This window comes from Saccopteryx leptura, chromosome 5 (assembly GCF_036850995.1).
Source record: "Saccopteryx leptura isolate mSacLep1 chromosome 5, mSacLep1_pri_phased_curated, whole genome shotgun sequence".
Taxonomy (NCBI): domain Eukaryota; kingdom Metazoa; phylum Chordata; class Mammalia; order Chiroptera; family Emballonuridae; genus Saccopteryx; species Saccopteryx leptura.
In genome coordinates, this window is record NC_089507.1 from 144,664,238 (window position 1) to 144,682,084 (window position 17,847).

At 53.7% G+C, this 17,847-nt stretch overlaps 1 protein-coding gene across 8 annotated transcripts in view; it reads right to left on the reverse strand.

Moving 5' to 3' along the window:
- The window catches only part of MYT1L (myelin transcription factor 1 like), a 364,482-nt gene that overhangs the window by 19,298 nt on the left and 327,337 nt on the right, over positions 1–17,847 (reverse strand). For all 8 annotated transcript variants that reach the window (XM_066385811.1, XM_066385810.1, XM_066385808.1 and 5 more), the window contains one exon: positions 2,328–2,390. In XM_066385811.1, the coding sequence (XP_066241908.1) occupies positions 2,328–2,390 (63 nt within the window). The remainder of the gene's footprint in view (positions 1–2,327; positions 2,391–17,847) is intronic.

Genomic DNA, 17,847 nt, shown 5'->3' on the forward strand with positions numbered 1-17,847 from the left:
ACAAGCAAATTCACAGGATGCCCAACTCCCCCACAAAAAATAAGTAGAAAAAGAGACATTTGGCCAGGCAGTGACCATAAAGGTCACTTCTCGCTGAGCAGACATTAAATGCCGGCAGTGTGGGCCACGTGAGGCTGGGGCGTTTCCTTTCTGAGATAAGTTTTTTTTTTTTTTTGTATTTTTCTGAAGCTGGAAATGGGGAGAGACAGTCAGACAGACTCCCGCATGCGCCCGACCGGGATCCACCCGGCACGCCCACTAGGGGCGACGCTCTGCCCACCAGGGGGCGATGCTCTGCCCCTCTGGGGCGTCGCCCTGCCACGACCAGAGCCACTCTAGCGCCTGGGGCAGAGGCCAAGGAGCCATCCCCAGCGCCCGGGCCATCTTTGCTCCAATGGAGCCTTGGCTGCAGGAGGGGAAGAGAGAGACAGAGAGGAAGGGGGGGGGGTGGAGAAGCAAATGGGCGCTTCTCCTATGTGCCCTGGCCGGGAATCGAACCCGGGTCCCCCGCAGCCAGGCTGACGCTCTACTGCTGAGCCAACCAGCCAGGGCCGAGATAAGTTGAAATAAAGAGCAGCATAGGACATACTTGACTTTTCATATTGAACTGGGTTTACGTCTGGTTTGACTGTGTTTGCTGTGAACTGCGATGCTGCTCTGGCTGGCTTTCTGGAGGTTGCTCTTGTTCCATATTCAGGATGCAGTGGCTGCTCTGGACACTGGTCAGATCAGCTCAGCTTAACAAGACATGTCTTCACTTGGACTACGGTGGTGAGGAGCATGCGGTGATGTCCGTGGATGGACACCTCTGTTGTCACCAGCGGCACCTGCCACAGTGGGCCCCTGTAGCAAAGACTTATCCAGCCCGAGGTGCCAGCAGCGCCAGGCGGCACCTGGTCTGGGGGAGCGATGACAGCATCGAGTGCAGGTGGAGAGACCCCGTGGTGGCAGAGCTCCCGGCCCTCGCGGGTCACGCCTTCACTGGCCTGCACTGCTTGCACAATGCCTGGGCGTGGCCCCGGGAGCACGTGGCTTGCAGGAGGATCTTAATGAGGAGCGCCCCTGCTACTCAGGCGGCCACAGGGCATAATCTCTGCTACCTGCTCTGCTGGATCTGTGTACGTGACATTCCCCTGGTGGGCAGAGGACGGGCGGCCAGCAGCTGGTCCTCACTCCAGTGGTCCTAGCTGTCTCTCTCTTGCTGTGGAAGATGTACTTAACACAGAAGGCTCATAAGTGGTCAGCCTGCCCACTTTATAACCTGCAGTTCAGAGAGCGGCAGGCCAAATGCGGTCTCAGCACCGAGTCCGCCATCTGTTAGAGGCTGCCCTGTTTTCCGTCTCTGTATGGATCTTGTCCTCATCTCGCACTGGCTTGTCCCCAACTGGACGTGGCAGGAAATTCTTGCACCTGACCATCAGGTCTAGATCCAGCCTGCATAGACATCGTTCCAAAAGTTTCTTTCAATTCACTTTTTTTTTAATGTACTTTTTTAGAGAGAGAGACAGGAAGGGAGAGGGATGAGAAGCATCAGTTCTTCATTGCGGCATCTTAGTTGTTCATTGATTGCTTCTCATATGTGCCTTGACTGGGAGTAAGCCCTTACTCATGTCAGTGACCTTTGGGCTCAAACTGGTGAGATTTGGGATTGTGTGGACGATTCCCCCACCCAAGCCAGTGACCCTGTGCTGACGAGCCCATGCTCAGAGGCGGTGACCTCTGGGCTTCGAACCAGTGACCCCAGTGTTCTGTGTCGACAACCATCCACTGCGCCACCACCTGGCAGGCTCAACTGGCTTCTCCCCGGGGCCTGGCATAAAGCCGAGTCTATAAGCTGCAGCTGACAGAGGCTCACACAGCACGCTGTCGTCTCAGTCGTCTCAGGGCGAGTCCCTGCTGTGTGCAGACATGGCTTTCTCCAGGGTGACAGTGCCTGGAAGTCACCAGGCTCTGCCCGTCTGTGGGTGCCGCTCTGCTGGCCCCTGCCTGCGACTCAGGTGTGAACACGCGAGGCTCCAGAAAGCTCACTCTCAGCAATGGTCCTCATGAACCTCACGCCCTTCTGTGCTTCCCTTTCACGGCGGGACAAGTGTCACCAAAGAACACTGTCACTGCTTGTAGCAGGGGTGGGGACAGTGCAGAGTGCGAGCTGTCCCGCAGGGCCCAGTGTCCGACGCCAGAAGAACCGCTTTCCAGGGGACCCACAGCCTAATGCTGTGCTGTGTGCCCAGCATTCCCCAGTGGTCAGTGCGTGCAGGTTGTCAGCCATATTCCCGGTGGGACGGGGACGAGAAAGGATGGTTTCAGCAGATACATGCTGCACGTACCTGCGATGGGACGCGTAGTTGCCAGTGATGTGCCCAGAGCCGTCGCAGCCGGGGGTGGGACACCTATAGTTAAAAACACAAATTAGAAAGTTTACTCAAAAGAAAGGGAAATTCCCTAAACAGTGAGTTCTCTTATTTCCCCTTTAAGGCTGGTGCCCCTGCACGAGGACGAGGCGTGGACGGGCTCTCCCGTTGCCACCACAGAGACCGCAGAGGCCTCTCCTCCCTTCGACACGGGACCTTGGCCGCGGGTTGGGGGTGCCCATAACTGCGGGGGCTTCAACCACCTCTGCAGCACCCATGGCCTTGGTGACGTGCTGTGTCGTCTGTTCCCCCAGTACCCACTCCTCCCTCTCACCACCCACAGTGATGCGGGGCCTGTCACGGCACCGCCATGCACACGAACATGCGCACGGACACGAAGCAAGGCTTCAGTCTGCAAGCAGATGTGCGGGTAGTGTAAGAGAGTGACTCTGCCTGACTCCCCACACAGACACTGCACACACCCATCTGAGTGGTCAACTCAGATTCCAGTGTGGGCAGCGACTGGACCCAAGCTGCGGGGGTTCGATCAATCTTTTTGACCATCAGGTAGGTTTGATGTACCTTAAAGTCCGTGTCACTTGTAACTGACTTGAGTACAAGCACACACCTCTCCTGGTCAACCAGCTGAGGGCCTCAGATGAGTTCCCGGAACATGCACTGTCCCTACGTGACCTTCCTGGCCAGCATCGCCCAGGGTCCTGCCCACCACACTGCGTGGCCTCATGGGGGATGACGTCACTACAAGTTTTATTCCCCTCCATGGAATGTCTTAAACATCCCTCTCAGGAATAATCAGACAGCACTACAAAGACATTTCCCTTTTGGTTACTTCAGTTGCATCTGTACCCCTCAGAAATGTAAACATTAAGGATAAAAATCACAAGTGTTAGATATTTTATGGATGCACATGGCTTCCTAGAGGGTCTCCTGGAGTCTGTGTGTGGAGACCAGGCTGGGAAATGACTGGCTCACACATGGACGTCCTCATGACCGGAGGCGACTGTGCGGAGTGGCTGTGGGCCCGTGAGACAGGACTGTGCTCACGGGGTGAAAGCCCTGTTTTGACACTTGGACGTGTATCAACAACTGTGGTACTTCGGAATGACTGACTTCTCCTTTGGCCCCAAGGAAAGGAACATCATTCTGCATTCGAGGCCTCAGGACCCAAGGGTTGTCACAACAAAGGTCAAAGCTTACTCTGGAGCTCACGTTGCGAGAGAAGTGAACAGGACTGAGCGAGGGGCAGGGGCCCACTGAGCAGGGAGGGGTTAAACCGAATCTCCATCTCAGACAACCCCCGGGAATGGGAGTGCTGAGCTGACCTCTGTGGGACGGGCCACCGCACGTGCAAGCACGGGTGTGTGATCACAAGGCTCTCCGTCCATGCCGGGTAACTGTTTCCTAAGAAATGACTTAGACGGCTGGCATCTCAGAGGGCACCCCGTGCGCACCCGTGTACCCGGAGCCCACACCCAGGGAGGCATGTCAGAAGGCAGTGAGGTTATCTTGAGAGAAACTGAGCTTCAGGCCAGTTTCCCTCTTGAAAATGTATCAAGAAACAGGAATGTCTCCTACTGGCCAATAACACATACTTGGCTTTGCTTTGTGTTTTAAAAAAAACCTTACACTCTTCCTAATCTAAGCCCTTAGTGCAAGTGTATTTAAAATTTACTCATTTTAACACGAGTATACATTTTTTTCATGTGCCTTTTTTTCTTAACGGGAGAGGAAGGAGGCTGGCGTATTCTGTTTAGAGGGAGGCTTTACAACCAAAATCATACAAATAAAAAATCAGATTTTACTAATTAGAGAAAAAGAGGAAAAGCTTTGAAGTCATCGGTATGTAAATAAGCCATTTACAAATGCCACACGTGATATAAAAAGAGGCATTAAAATGTCCGTTACCACCACGGAGACAAAGCGAGGGTCTGGTTCAGGCCCAGGGCTTTCCCTGGTTGGGAAGGGAAGGTATTTCTAGAAGGAGGTCTTGCTTCCTGAGAAAGTTCGTTCTTTGTCTCCAGGGTCTCCAATCAGGCAGACATGTCTGACCCAGGGCTGCTTGACTGCAGGGACCCTGTCCATGCTGCTCTACCCCCGCCCCCGCTGCCCTGGCTGGTCTGCGGTGGAGCTGGGGAGAGGGCAGGGCTCCGCTTGAGGCACAGAAGGGTGCGTGGGTGCCGCCTCCCCCAGAGCGCAGTGGGTCCTCGCAGCCTGCTCCCCACGCTGACCTGTCCCCTCGGCCCCTCCCCCAGCTCTGGGCTGGACGCAGCACGCTCCTCCCCAGGGCTGCATCTGGGACACCTACGGCAGCAGAGGGGTCTCCCGCCCGCCCCTCTCTGCAGCCCTGCCCCCCTATCCGTCTGCCGCTGTACAAAACTCTCCAGCTTCCTAGCTAAAGAAATCTCAACGTTCAGAAACACAGTTTTCTGAGGCTGGTGAACGAGGAAGTGGCCGTTCATTTAACAGAAGGAGGTCTAGGCTCCTGGGATGGAGCCAGCTCCAGGACCCTGACAACAGGCGGTGGAAAATTGATGAACAGAAATTCGATCTGCACCAACCCAGATCAGAGCACATCTCTTCCATGCAGGGAAGCCCCCCCCCGGGGGGGGGGCATTGGGCTCCCCCGGGAATAAAACCAGACAGCAGTATGTGCCATACAGCTTGGGTCTGAAATGGCAGGGGAGGCTGACTGGGTTTCCATCGAAACTCCCTGACAGGCAGATATGGGTTCCCAGCCCAGAGTGCTCTGCCAGCCACAGGAAGGGCCCCACCACACCTTTTCCCCTTTGCTGCCGGCACTGTCACGGCGGCGGTGGTACTGAGTCTATCTAGACTGAGCCCCATGGTCAGGGAGGGGGTGTGTGTGAAATTAGCCACCTGCCTCATAGAGATCAGAAGGGATGACTGATAAACCTCTCCAAGAAAGCCTCTGTCCTTGCCTCCTCACAGACACATTCAAGACAAACCATGTGTGATCTTACGTGGGTCCTGCACTCACCCTGGGACTTCAGTAACCCAGAAAGAGAAGGATTTGGGAACCATGTGTTGCCATCTGTCTGGGAAACTAGTCTGTGCAGATAGCAAGCATGGCAGCGTAAACATCCTAATACAAAGTTTCAAATGTGTTTTCTATTCTGCAATCTCCAGACCAACTCTAAAAACATAAAGAAAAATCAGGACCACTGGCACACATGGGGTCCTGTTGCTTCTGCAGGCCTGAGCCGAACCTCCTGGAAGGCTGCCCTGATTGGGGCTGCCTCTTCCGTTTGCCCCTGAGATGAGTGTTCCATGTGGACCCATGTTGGAACCGCCACTGATCACACCTGCACGGGGTCACAGGATATATTCTCCACCATCAGAAAAGAACTTAACAGCTCTGCATTGAGCCGCACTATCACGAAGATCCTGGAATGTTGGTGTACTTCACAAAAACGTGATGGGGGGCAGATTTGCGCCCCTATTTTGCCTCTGACTTGCCCTTCAGCAAGACATGTAACCCACCACTGTGCGGTCTTCTCCATCTACAAGCCGCAGCCTTGGAGCAGGGGAGTAACAACGCAGACAGTGCAGTCTACCTCTGACGTCCGATTACCACTTAGTTAGTCATGAGAACACTCTACGGCGCCCCTTCATATTGTATCAGTCCCTCTGTATCTCAAAAAATAAATAGGGAATTTGAGAAATAGTTACATGAAGTAAGACATTCAGAATATGGAGTTAAACTTAAAGTCTTATGACTAAAGGCTGAAAGGACGGCGTGGTGCTGGCACTGCTTCTGGGCTTGTCCCGCGGACTGCCTCGCACGGCTGACCTGCAGACGTGCCCTGGTTTTTGGCACAGTGGCTACAATACACAGAAAAACATTCTCTATGTGCTTGGAACTCCAATATGAAGGTCAGACTTTGAGCTCTTTGCCAAATTTCACAAAGAGGTCCTTTAAAAGTCCTTCTTGTCTTTTTCTGTCATGGCCACGCTATTGAGGGGGCTTAAAAAGTAAAATACAAACTATGAAAAAATGTAATCCTTTTCTTACTGCCCTTAGTTTTCAAAGAAAGCATAAAAATGTAAGCCTTGGCCCTGGCCAGTTGGCCCAGCATGTGGAAGTTCCAGGTTCGATTCCCAGCCAGGGCACACAGGAGAAGCGCCCATCTGTTTCTCCAGCCCTCTCCCTCTCCCTTCTCTCTCTCTCTCTCTCTCTCTCTGTCTTCCCCTCCTGCAACCATGACTCGATTGGAACAAGTTGGTCCTGGGTACTGAGGATGGCTCCATGGCCTCTGCTTCAGGCACTAAAATAGCTCAGTTGCTGAGGAACGGAGCAGCAGTCCCAGATGGGCAGAGCATTGCCTGGTAAGGGGCTTGCTGGGTAGATCCCTGTCAGGACTCATGCAGGAATCTGTCTCTCCCTGCCTCTCAGTTAATAATAAAAAAAGAAAAAAATGTAAGCCTGTTTATAGTAGGAAAATCTATTAATAAATTGGAATGATTCAGGCTACACATATAAAAGCCATCACCCCATTTACATAAAATGTTCAATTCAAAAACTTTTTTTCCTCTAAAGAGCTATAACTCTAGAAATACATTTCTTGGTTTTGATTTTTTTCACATAATTAAGAAAAAATAAATACAGAAAAATATAAAATAAAAATATTTCAAAATATTTTTGAAAGCATAATATTCACTGATTTTTATGCAACACCTCTGCGATTTCCTCCCCAAAGAGAGAGAAACCATGCCACTCTGGACAGAACCATGCATCGCTTCTGCCCAGTTTCTCAACTATGTTACCCGAAACCTGTAGATCATAATTCAGGTTGTAAGACATTCAATCATTTTAAATTTTGTTTCTGACATTCACTGTAAGTGTGTGTTTCTGAGTTCCTCTCTGCGCTGAGCCATGTGAGGGGAGCCTGCATACGAGGCTGATGGTATCCCAGGGTTTTAAAAACCTACGCATTTCAGCATGCAACACCAGCCTGTCGATATTGGTGAAACTTGGGTGGAAGGCTTGCTTACTGATGTGTGTAACATGTAGACAAAAACCACCTTTCCCTTTGGGTTCTAAATACTTTCTTTTAAAATTACACTAAAATGCCTGACCAGGCAGTGGCGCAGGGGATAGAGCGTTGGACTGGGAGGCAGAGGATCCAGGTTCGAGACCCCGAGGTCGCCAGCTTGAGTGCGGGTTCATCTGGTTTGAGCAAAAGCCCACCAGCTTGAACCCAAGGTCGCTGGCTCCAGCAAGGGGTTACTCGGTCTGCTGAAGGCCCGCGGTCAAGGCACATATGAGAAAGCAATCAATGAACAACTAAGGTGTTGCAATGCGCAATGAAAAACTAATGATTGATGCTTCTCATCTCTCTCTGTTCCTGTATGTCTGTCCCTATCTTTCCCTCTCTCTGACTCACTCTCAGTCTCTGTAAAAAATAAATAAATAAAAATATTTAAAAAAATAAAATTACAGTAAAAGACAAACAAATAAATGAAAAAGGATTTTAAAAGTAACCTCAACATCATTTAAACACTTCTTACTCTAGTGATTCAGGTGACATTTGTAATAGGTTTGGCCTCAGGTCACTAAGAAAGTGGGTGTCGTTGTGCAGATAAAAACACAGTTGTATGGTTCCAGGGACGGACGGGACGGGGGCTGAGTGGGGGGGCAGCAGGTGGGTGGAGGGGCTCTCTGGGTCCCAGCATGCAGTGACTGTGCAAACCAGGGCAACGGTGTGTCCCGCCAAGTCCCCGGGAGGGACATGCAATGTTTAGACCTCTGCTAAGTGGGGTGTGTACCAGCCGTGTGAGTTTTGACTAAAAGGCTCACACCAGCATGGGGTCGCCTCTGGCATGTGCTGGGGGAAACCTGTAGTGCCCTTCCCCACCTTGGCCCCGGGGTGCCCTGGAGGGCGGTGCTGCCCTGGCCGGGTGACCGGGGCTGCAGGGCACTGGACACCAGGAGAGCTGAGGCCGAGTCTGGCCTGCTCCCGGGCTGCTCTGCCAGGACCCTCGAGCAGCCGCGTGGCAGTGGGGGCCCCCGTCCATGCCGCATGCAACCTTTGTGTTGTCAACTGTGCAGCCTAAGGTCTCAGCCGCCGGCCCGCTGGTGGGTGGTGCCGCGTGGTGTTGGGTGGGAGCCTAGTGCCCCCGTCGCCACGCTGACGGCGCCCTGAGTGCGTCCCGGTACATCCAGAAAGAGCTCCCATGCAGCGCGGCTACACGTACCTAGCGCATGCTGACGTCCTTGGGAACTGCTGCCAGAGCACATGCACGTCCAGCAGCAGTGACCACTGCAGTGGACTCGAGGACCCATGCAAAAAAAAATACAAAAGGTGACTGGTGTGGTGGGCTCGGGCAACAGAACCACCCGCTAACCTCCTGTCCTCACGCGGGGGCAGCTCACTGAGGGGCTGCGGGCATTCGCTGTGACCCTCACAGCATGGGGTGGGTGGGCTTTCCAGGGTGACATGCAGGACCCTGCATGGCTGGGACGCAGGGGCCGGGGCTGTAGAGGGCGTACTCACTGTGAGCCGGCTGGGCAGAGGGTCATTTATGTCATGAGAAGCAGTGTGAGTGCTGTTGGGGGTCTGCCTGGCCATGTGGACCACTGAGGTGGCTGACAGGGAGTGTCTCTCCCAGGTGCTGCTCCCTCTCAGGATGAGGAAGCACCGTGACCAGGCCCTGTTGTCTTATGGACGCTTGCTGACTGGGAGGGATGGGGAAGGACTCTGTGTGGAGCCGCTGGCCTGCCAACGCCAATGTCCTGCAGCATGAACAACTGGACTGCACTTGGGACAGAGCTGGTGATCTACCTACCCCAGGACTCCTCTGTAAGGCCCTGCTCACAGGTGGGCGGGCACTGTCAGTGAGCCTGCCCTGGGCCACACACATCCTGGATCACCTGCCCTGGGGACACATGCCCTGGGGTCACACACCTGGGTCACACGCCCTGGAGATAATCACCCTGGAGACAAACACCCCTGGGTCACACACCCCGGGGACACATACCCTGGGATCACACATCCTGGGGACACGTGACCGTGAGGCTGTAAAAGCCACAGGGACTCAGTGATACCAGCTCCACTTTTCTGCTCACAGATGGTTTAAAACAACTTTTAAGTTAAATAAGGAAAAGGGGTTTCTAATTGGAAGGCAGGCTGATTTTCTGGTGCTTGTGCACTTGAGTGAGTGCAGCAGGGGCGGGTCTCCTGTGACAGAAGGGAGGAAGGTTCCAGGGCGGCATACTCCCTCTAGCTGAAGCCTTGTTCCTACTTATAATGTTCAACTATCGCTCCTCCTGTCTAGTGTCCTGTGTGTGTGTGTCTTGTACGTTTGAAGCTCTATGACAGTGTTTGAGAGTTCTCATCAGGAGACGACAGTACAAGACTCCATGCTTCACCTGCAACCAATGTGGTTTTGGGATTTTCTCTCATTGCTTACACTTTGGGCCACTCTGTGTCTTCTCTCTTCCTGTCCCCCACCCAGGCCTGCCTCCTGCCTTATACTCATGTTTGTAACCACCTGGTTCTACAACATTCTTTATTCAGTTTATTTTCTCCTCTGTCAATCTCTCATCACAGCAGTATTCACAGTGGCTGAGACATGGACACAATCAAACTGTCCCTCGATAGAGGATTGGATAAGATATGGCACATATACACAGTGGAATACTACTCGGCCATGAGAAAGGATGACATTGTGTCACTTATGACAACATGGATGGACCCTGAGAGTGTTGTGTGAAGTGAAAAAAGTCAGCCATAAATGAAAAAAACCCAAATGATTTCACTCACATGTGGGATATAAAACAGAAAGCAACAAATGAACAAAGAAGACAAGCAAACAAGCCTCACAGCTGCCAGCAGCAGTGTGGTGGTCAGCAGAGGGGTGGATGGGGAGGCAAGGGGTCATGACATGATGGAAGGAGGCGTGACTTGGGGTGGTGGGCGCCCAGTGAAATTTACAGATGACGCAGCGCAGAACTGTACACTCGAAACCTATGCAGTCTTATTAACCAATGTCACCTCAATAAGTCCATTAATTTTTTTTAATTAAAAAAATACTTTAAAAAATGGGAGTTCTAGCATGCCCTCCCTTCTTCCTATGGAATCTGCTTCCTTCCCCTGTTCTATGTTGTTTTCCTGACTAATTTATAAATGGTTTCACAGACAGTTAATTTTGCCAAAGTTTTCAGCAGTTGGTTATTTTACAGGCCAGGAGACACACCAGAGGGGTGAAGAACAAGGTACCTCACACAAGGAGGACACAGCACTAAGACAGGACAGAACCCTTCCTGGCCTTTTCTGCTCACTGTGCTCGTTTTAAATGCCTTCATTAGCAACGATCCCTGCCCTGTGAGTGACAGGTCTTCCCTCCTGTCTGGGGCAGGTCCATTTGTTCTGAGAGACAGAAGAGTTCACAGTCTTTACTTATCTGTCCATGTGGACGTTTCAAGATCAACACAGGGGAGAGAGAAGGAGATAAAGAAGGGGACGGAGTTTTCCTCAGACTCCTGTTTCTAGTGGTCAGTGACTGTCCTCACCTCCCTGTGGTTATGAGCGGGGCCGACAGGAGAGCAGAGGGGGCATCAGAGTACTTCCGACCATGGGGTGTGGATGTGTGGACACTTGCTGGTCCCAGAATCAGCAAAGTGCATTCCGCTGAGGAGAAGATAGATCTGCATATTCCAGGAGGAAGTCAGGACGCGATGAGTGGGTGGGGGCTGGGGGGATGGAGGGAGGGGTACTGCAGGGCAGGACAGGACCTGCACGCTCAGGTGTTCCTGCATCCGTCCAGCACTGTGCCCACCCACTGCATGACCGATGAGCCAGGAGGCAGAAGGGACATGTGATCTTGTCATCTCCATGTCCCCTGCTCTGGACTCAGCTACCACCATGTAACCCACTTCAGATGACGCAGACAGATGCTCAGCCACAGGTGTGCCAGCTGTCAGCCCGAGGACATGGGTTTCAGAGTGTCATAGGTGGCACGGGAGAAAGGGGTACTCATGGGGACATCGCAGCAGGAGCAGACAGAAAACTGAAAAAGGAAGAATTTTCAGGAGGGAGCAATAGGGTGTTATTCAAGAGGGGCCACTGGAAGGACCTGGAGACACCATGTTGTGAAGCACCGCGCTCTGATGTTTGTGTATAAAGATCACTGAAAACGGAGGGAGCAGGGGCAGCCAGGACAGGGGCATTGTGGAGCGCAAGAGGTAGGAGCACACCATGGTGCACCTAGCAGGTGACAAAGGCTGGCCGCAGGCCAGAGAGAGAAAGGGACTGTTGAAGGCAAGTGGAGGGCAAGAGCAGGGGAATGAGTGTGTCCTTGTCCCCACGGACAGGCCACAAGATGGAGAACAGCAGGTGTGTCCTTGTCCCCACAGACAGGTCACGGGATAGAGAGGAGGTGTATCCCCGTCCCCATGGACAGGTCACGGTATGGAGAACAGCGGGTGCAGGAGTGGATGGCTCTCACCCGAACGTGGCAGACGGGTCAGTGCAGTCTGGCAGTAGGAGGAAGGCACACTCTGCGTGTCCTGAGAGGCCACCCCCCACGTCTGTGCACGTTTGGAGACCTCCCGGCCTGCACTTGCCATCATCTCAGGGCCTAGAACTCTCTCCACAGAGGCCTGGAAGCAGCGTGTCAGACTCTCCCACTAATCGCTCAGCTGCGGCCAGTCCTGGCCCTCAGGGGTCCACCATCTGCCCGGGGAGGGAGACTAGCAGGAACCCGAAGCCCATGAGTGACCGCCGAAGAAGGGAAGACCCTGACAACCCAGGGCCACGGGTCCTGGCTGGTGTCCCTGTCCCTGCTCCCCTGAGAGCCGCCTGAGTCTATGTCTGCAGCTCCTGCCTGTGCCCAGGACACTGCCCCTGGGGCCAGATGCAGACATGCTTGACAACGACGCACATGGATTCAGGTCACCGTGGATAGCCAGCCTCCATCATATGAGCTACTCTCCAATATGTGTGCCGCAAACTCTTCCAAATAAAAACATGTGCCTGTTGATCATGGAAAGTGTGACTATTAACAATCTTTAATGCAAAACAACTTTGGATCTGATTTTTAAGAAATCATTTAAAAATGTGGCTGTTCCATCCCTGGCCAGGTGGCTCAGTGGATAAAACACTGACCTGGCACTCCAGAAGTCACAGGTCCAGCCCCCTACACACACACACACACACACACACACACACACACACCCATCAGGGCACATAGGAGAAGCAATCAATGATGCACAACTAAATGGAACAATTAAGTGAAACGAGTTGGTGTTTCTTTCTCTCTCTCCCTCCTGTACCATCTCCCTGTCCCCCCCAAATCAATGGAAAAATAATACGTGACAGGTGGCTGTTCGAGTGTATTCTAATGAAAGCCTCACTGACCTAACACCTAAATGTGTTTCTGAGGAAAATACTCACTTTTAAAATGACGTTTATGTAAGCTATAGCTGCATAAAAAACAGGAATGCTTTTCTGGACAAAGACAGGGAGGAAAAGGAGAAAGGCGGCAGAGAAGACAATGTCGACGGTGCAGAAATAGGCGCACAGCGGCTGGCAGTGATTTTCAATTTCCACGTCTGTTAGCAGTTGTGTGTGGGAGGGGTCTCCAGGGGCCTGTCCTTTGGCTCAGGAAGCAGGGCAGCGTCCCACGCAGGAGAGAGGTCTCTGCAGGTCCCTGTGGGCAGGAGGGACACTGGGCACCCTCTGCAGCACCACAGGGCTGGCCCTGCGCTGGGAGGGGCAGCTAGGAAGGCAGTGAGTTGTTATGGCAATCCCTGCTCAGTCACACCTGTCCCGGTTGTGAGCCTTGTGTGCTGCTAACCCCTCCTTCTAGGAGCTGCAGGTGACAAGGCGTGGCCTCTGCAGCTCTGCGTTGGAGTCTTGACAGGTCTGCCCCGTCCACGTCACCAGAAGAGCAGACTCAGGAGGAGGGCACAGTGGCTGGCATCAGGACTCCTGGAGCAGTCAATGCAGCCTGTCCCTTAGTCAGCTCTGTCCCCTCACTTGGGCTGGGGCAGTCTGTGTGTGTGCCTCCCATTCACAGCCCAAGGACGAGGACTCTCACTGACGGTGGAGAAGTATCTGCTCTGCACCTGGGAGGGGGAGGGACAGGGTGTGGTCTGTCTGCGTGGTGGTCACCTGTACTTCCCAAGGCCAGCACCCGCATTCCCTGCCGGTTCCCTAAGCCCATCTCCTCTCAAGACTTTCAAGATTATTGTCATTTCCCCAGTTTCAGAGACAGAACGATCAAGGTTCAAGAAGAGCCATGTAACTAGTCCAGTTTAACTAGCATGGGCTAACTAGTCCAGGCTAACCAGTCCAGGACTCCCAGTGCAGGTGGCCCCACTGGTCCGTGGCTGATGGCGGTGCACCGACCTGGACCTGGACCATGTCTGGCTCCCAGTGCTGCGAGGGCTTCTCTTTTCATGGGACAGCAACGGCCTGAGAGGCCCGGTAAAGCATGTTAAGAATAAATGCGCTCCACCCTGTGATGGTACAGCTGGCCACTAGAACGGCGAAGAACCCGTGTCACACGTTTTCAAGCTGAGAAGTAACTGCAGGACAGCTGTTTCCCCCTTGTCTGTCCGTCCTATGGTGGGCATGGATGCCACCTCCCAGTAATAAGCTCTTCTCCACGTGGGTCATCAACAGCCCCACCTCGTGCCCAGACAGGCTGGCTGCTCTGCAGAAGGCTGTGGTGGGTCCAGGAAGTTGTAACGGTCTTAGTCACCTGCTGTCAGTAGGAGGGACCAGGCCAGGCCCCCAGCCAGCTTGCCCTTGGGGACTGGGTTTTCCTGGCCTGCTCTTGGTTCTGCGTGGGTGACGGACAGAGTGGTCACAGCATCTCCAGGCACCAGGGAGAAACAACCACACGTGTCCGTGCCTGGGGTCACCCCCACCAGGACCTCATCAGGAGCAGGGCTGCAGGGCTGCAAGTGCAGAGCTTCTGGGTGGGTCCCCAGACCCGTCCCTGTAACCGGCTGTCCCTTGCAGTCTTGGAGCAAAGACCACGCTGCAGGGACGAGTGTGGGAATCTGCCCTCCTCACGCCGGCCAGCTGGGCCAGGTCAGGTCTTCCATGGGTGCTGAGTCATTCTGTTCCGGTGGGCTCTGTGAGGCACTTCATGCCCTTTTTATACAAGGGGCATGATGTGTTTTTTTATTTTATTTTTATTTATTTATTTTTTTGTATCTTTCTGAAGTTGGAAATGGGGAGGCAGTCAGACAGACTCCCGCATGCGCCCGACTGGGATCCACCCAGCATGCCCACCAGGGGGCGATGTTCTGCCCATCTGGGGCGTTGCTCTGCCGTGACCAGAGCCATTCTAGCGCCTGAGGCAGAGGCCATGGAGTCATCCTCAGTGCCTGGGCAAACTTTGCTCCAGTGGGGCCTCGGCTGCAGGAGGAGAAGAGAGAGACAGAGAGGAAGGAGAGGGGGAGGGGTGGAGAAGCAGATGGGCGCTTCTCCTGTGTGCCCTGGCTGAGAATCGAACCCGGGACTCCTGCACGCCAGGCCAACGCTCTACCACTGAGCCAACCGGCCAGGGCCTGTTGACGTGTTTTGTAGTGCCGGCCGACGTATCAGAAACGTTTCCCAGCACAGTCTTCTCCTGCGGGATGGGACCCCCGTCCATGCACAGCAGCCATGAGACCCTGGTTCTGAAGTCAGGAGACCCCACGCAGCTGTTCAAGGGAGCCCCGTCGTGTTGGCCACCCTGGCGCTGCACTGGCCTGGCTGCATTATCCGTGCGCCCGTGCCCGCGCGATGGGCTGTGAGAACCACAGTAAGGATTCTAATGCATCACAAAGTCCCGCCCATGGGTGGACGGGAAGGGGCAGCAAGGGGACACCGGAAGGAACGAGCGGATGAGAGAGTTGAATGCAATGCGGTCTGTTATTAACACCATGGCCCTTGGCGTCCAGGGTCTGTTAACATGTTCTCCAAGGTTTGTAAGTAACTTTCACCAAAGTCATTGTTTGAATAAACCAAAAATCAAACAACCCCAATGTGTAAATGGACCCTCCTCTAGTCTTAGGCGATGTCCTTCCACCCCAGTACGGACCACGCAGTGACACGTACACCTACATGTGCCGGGATCATGTTTCTGTGCAAAAACAACGGGATTGACGGCAAAGTCGCTCTGTGTCTGGGAGTCGCTGGGCACCTTGGCCCTCAGTGTCCTGACCTGTAGGACGAGGGCAGTGAGTGCCCGTGAAGCCACAACCACTTCTGCCAGGGCAACCACAGGAGCATGCGAGCCCCGGGGTGGGGTCAGAGACCACTGCCGCTTTCCCCAGATGAGCAGACTGGCATTCACAAGCTCTGACTTGCTAGAGGCCAGGTAGCGGAAGTGCCAAGGTCTGGCCCGAATCCTGCGTCTGCTCTCTTCACTGTGCCTGGCCCAGCCACTCCACCACTCAGACTTCCTGCGGGAGCTGTCCGGCCATGGTCATCCCCAACCGCAGCGTCTTCAGGGCCCGCATGAAGTGTCTTCAATGAGTGACAGCTGGAGGAGTCAGCTGGGTGACATGATGGCAGGTGTTTTGAAAGAATGGGGGGGGGGGGCTGGCGGGTCTGAGGTTCAGGCACACAACAGAGCCTCTGCTCTAGACACCGCTGGTGATGCTGTAAGGAGGCGGCACAGCCCCCAAGGTTGAGGTCAAGGTCATCCGGGACACTCCACCAGGAAGAGTCACAGCCTGAGGTACAATGTTGGTGAGAACAGGTCAGAACCTCCATGCATTGTGATGGGAACCCAGTCCTGGTGGCCCAGGCAGGCCTTGGTCAGCCACTGGGAAAGCCGCTGTCTGGCCTGCGGTCAGGCATGGCTCAGCCCTGGGCCTGGACATGGGGAGAGGAGGAAGCGGGTTCTCCAGCGCCCCTGGTGCTGTTCTGACCGTGCAGGTGGGGAGGAGAAGCAGCTCCCATCTCACCGCCCAGACAAGGCGGCACGGGAACTAGTGAGCATTGGGACGTTGAAAAACAGAACTGTCAGAGAAAAGGGCGATCAAAATATGGTGGCTAGGGGGGTGTCTCAGGATTTGGAGGGTGGGGGGAGAGGATTGTGAGCAGTGGGTCCAAGGTGTGTGATGGGCATTTCTATTTGAAGATTTTAAGCCTGATTTGCTAGTCTGGAATAAAAGCTTTCAGATTGTGTCACAGTAGACAAGAGAAATGACACATTAGAAACGTGGAGTCCTTTCATCTTCGGAATATTTTTGATCTCAGTTGTTGGAGCTTCAACTCTAAGAAGTCTGATTCCATTCGTCTGTGGCTGGATTTGGCTTAGACCTCCCAGCCGGCTGTTAACCTGGTATCTGCGGAGGGCTGTGGCCGGGCCCACAAGGCCAGGGCAGGCTGGGTCCTCCTGTCGTACCTCATCCTTGTTCGCCCGTTAACAAAAGCTTGCGTCACTTTTTCTGTTCCCAGATGCTGGTCTGAGCCCTTTACAAACACGAACTCATTTAATCTTTACAGCAAACTGTCAAGTGGGTAGCAGTGCGACCCCCCTTTGTGGACTGGCACTGGAGAGGTTAAACCCTGGCAGCACATCGCCCACTGCGGGTGGCCAGGCGGGGTGTCCAACTGTTCAGAGCACTTGGCTCTGATAGGGGACGGGGACCGCAGCACTGCCCTGCTCCATCCCTGCCGGGTGAGGCTGCTCTAATGCTCACATCTCTCACTCACATTTTAATGACCCAAAAATTTTAAAACACTTTTAGGTCCTTGAGGAGACCTAATTCATGCAATGGAAATAGTCTAACTAGGTTTTAAAAAATAATTTTCCAAAGCAAACAAGTAATACACACATCCCAAATACTGACAGCAAAACAAGAAGCCAAAATTTGAATTCCTCCTATGTAGCCTGAAACCTGACTCTGTTTGAGGTCCCAGAAGAATTAAAAGCTGGAGACTGGCATTTCTGATGGCGAACATTCTTGTCATGACGTGAACAGGAGGAAAAGCAGAAATGCCGTGGCGAGAAGCTGCAGATGTCTCTATGGACACTGCGAGAGCGCGAGCCAGGCGCCGCGGGGCTGCTCTGACAGTGAATAGCAGGCCAACTCAACACAGCCCCTCTGCCCGGCCAGGCTGCATGTCACGGTTCACTCAGATTCATGGAGGGGATGTTCTGTGCCTGGTGAGAACCAGGCGTTAACACGGAGCAGAGCACACACGCGCCTTCCAGAGGTCTCCAGGGTGCCCTGACTCCACACAGCAGAGCTGAGCTAAATCAGAGAACTAAGCGCTAAAACTGGCACTTTTAATGTAAAACAAACACACGAAGATAGCCCACCAGTGGACCTGGATAGACTTCCCTAAGAAGACATGGGAGGGGAGTTGTGCTAGGGGTTGCGGGCTGAGCCACGCCCACCTTGACGTGGGTGGCCTGGAAAGCTCGGCCAGCCCACATCTCCCTCCTATCACAGGTGCCCAAGGTGGCGAGGGACGGTGGAGCGGTGTTGCCATCTGTTCGC